Source organism: Zerene cesonia, chromosome 20, assembly GCF_012273895.1.
Source record: "Zerene cesonia ecotype Mississippi chromosome 20, Zerene_cesonia_1.1, whole genome shotgun sequence".
NCBI lineage: Eukaryota > Metazoa > Arthropoda > Insecta > Lepidoptera > Pieridae > Zerene > Zerene cesonia.
Window position 1 is genome coordinate 2006893 of NC_052121.1, and position 2892 is coordinate 2009784.

Below are 2892 nucleotides of genomic sequence, written 5' to 3' on the forward strand. Positions count from 1 at the left end.
TTAATTCTATAGTAAGTTAACACAATATTGGTTAACTTACTTAGGTTGGTATGTTGTCCACTCTAAAACAGTTTGGGAATATTACACAAAAACCCGACTGCTAACAAATTATAGAACTGAAGAGACAAAATAATATGTGAAAGCTCAAGTTCTAATAGTAATTTGTTATAATATAGTAGTTCAAGAGGATTACTCGAAACTTAAATAGGAATATCGATATGGCGCTGGGAGTTTTCAGCTTTTATAGACTCGCACATAAAGTAGATATCAGTACAGATTACAATATTAATATTGGAATACAACTTCTCTGTACGTGGGCAGAAACAGAATTAACCAGTCTTTTTTTAGAAGTGAACTTAACATTCTTAGTAATAAACGCATAATAAGAGAATTAAAAGTTTATTATATTCATATATCATATGTATAGATAAATACAAAATCAAAGAACATCCATAAATTATACTACAATATTACAACCTACTAAAATTTACAATATTGTGAAGACAGTGTTATTAGTTTTGAAAAACTAAATTCTAAAATACGTCATATACAATTTACTCAATATTTTGGAGTCTTGTATCAAAAAATATAAATTTCTAGTAAGTATAGCAATAAAATATGTACCTACCCTTGAGTTTTATTATTTAAATAATATATTATTATTAAAAAATTGTCAGTATAATAACTAGACTTGTGTTTTAAAGAATATCAAATTCATCCTAATAAAATATTTTGTACATTTATATATCTTTTTAAAATCAATTTATATTACATTCTTAATAAATTACATATGACTACCTGTGTTGTATTAATAAATTTCAAGTTTTTTATTTTGTTATATTTATTTTTTTTCTGTTATTCTATTTTGCGATAGAATTTATTTAAAATTCGCACTAAAAAGTATTTGATTTTGGCTTTAGCAGTGCAGTAAGCATATTTTACATCATATATATTTAAACAAACATCACAACTAGAGATACCACTGGTCCAGAGAGGTATCTAGCTCCTATCATATTATTATTAATCATATATAGGGCAGCACACTATATGAGTGTGCTTATCGCCACTAGCTACCATTGTATAATTTATCCAACTGATTCTGTAAATTACGAGATGTAATAGCTGGAGTATCAGGTATTTCATTGTTTCTCATCTTCGAAGGTGTATTCAAAAACTTCATGTTTTCCTTCATTTTCATGTACATGTTATGGGCTACGACATTACTGCTGTCTAGCATTGTAGGTGACTGTGCACTACTTGACACATTTGGCATTGACTTATGAAACACTTTCTTTCGCAAGCACAGATTTTTCTTTGGTATTTTGTAAGTCGGTGACTTTATCACGGAACACGGTTTGCTTGTCTCTGTATTTGTTGCTGTTGGATTGTCTATATTATGCTCCACTTTAATTTCAGGATTAATATCACTTTTGTGTGATGGTTGATTATTTTGCTTCTCCTGTATCAATTTTTGGACATGCTTTTGACGTTTCAAGTAAGATTCTTTAATACGCGTCAAAAACTTTATACAATTGTCAATTGTTCTAATGCTTTCCTTAACTTGTTTCTCTGATTCTAATAAATCCTTAAGTTCTGAACTTATTGTCTCTGTATTGTTCACTGTTGCTTTATTCAACATGTCACATAGAGACACAATAACGCTTTCTTCTCGTTTACTATTCTCTTTACAGTTAGTCAAGTTATCAAAACTCATAATAGTATTGTCATTGTAAAGTACAGAATCTTCGTTCAACGAAACATTATTGGAATTATTAAAGAATTCTTGTACATTTCTATATTCCTTGAATGGTGTAGATACTGGTGGTGATACTTCAGCTATATTTTCCAATGGAGGTTCTTCCGTAGCAGCTGTATTCTTCTCTTCTATATCGTTTATCTCTTTCTCCTTTTGTAAGAAACTGGTGTCACTTGATTTCCATGAAATGTTTGATATTGGGGTATCCGGAACTGGTGGCTTCAGTTTATGTTTCAATATGCTTTTTGGTGTAACTGGCTTGTGTTGTTTGGGTAGGTTTGATAAATATGAATAGTTTTCTTTATTTGATATTGTCACTCTATTTGGCCTGCTTGAAGCTGGAGTTTCCGCTATTTTACATACACCACTGATCCTCGTTACCGGTATAGCTGAAAAAAATGTAGAGATTTTTGATAAATTGTTGAAGTGTGTTCATAACAACATACTCTTAGATATAGATATGTCCATAATATAGTAAATATGTCATATTACATTAGAATTAAGATTATATTTACCTTTCTTAGCTTTTATGGCTGGCTTTGGAAATTTTGGAGTTTCTGGATTTAATATAGTTTTCCTTGTATTCAAAGGTGCCTGAAAAATGTTTAGTTGATAAATTTGTAAATTTCATGTCATTGAATCAGAATTTCATATGGTCACTGGTACAAAAAGAACATACATTAGGCAATTTTCATTCCTGTTCCAAAAAATATGAGACATACTTTAAATACAATTTGTTGATTGATGTTAGTTATTGAGAAAAACACAAATAAAGAAAAGTGTGACTCTTCTATGGTACAATTTATGATTTCCTCAAAGCACAATCAAAGTTAACATATTTAGTGCAAGATGATTCTAATTAGCTTTTTTTTATTTAAAAGCTATGTTCACTAAATACAAATGAAAAGCTTATTAATTAGATCACAAATGAAATGTTTTATTATAAGGAGTAGTAAGAATAAATGACTACTTAAATCCTACTAATATTATAAATGTGAAAGTTTGTAAGGATGTGTGTGTGTTTGTTGCTCTTTCACGCCAAAGCTACTGAACCAATCGCAATGAAATTTGGTACGTAGACAGCTGGACAACTGGAATAACATACAGGCAACTTTTTATCCCGATATTCCTATGGG

At 29.6% G+C, this 2892-nt stretch overlaps 1 protein-coding gene across 1 annotated transcript in view; it reads right to left on the reverse strand.

Moving 5' to 3' along the window:
* Window positions 1–879: 879 nt before the first annotated feature.
* Window positions 880–2892, reverse strand: part of LOC119835320 — a 3860-nt gene continuing 1847 nt past the window's right edge. The window contains exons 4-5 of the mRNA XM_038360075.1: window positions 2272–2350; window positions 880–2145 (exon numbers count right to left, since the gene is read on the reverse strand). Coding sequence (XP_038216003.1) covers window positions 1067–2145; window positions 2272–2350 — 1158 coding nt within the window. The 3' untranslated portion in view covers window positions 880–1066. The remainder of the gene's footprint in view (window positions 2146–2271; window positions 2351–2892) is intronic.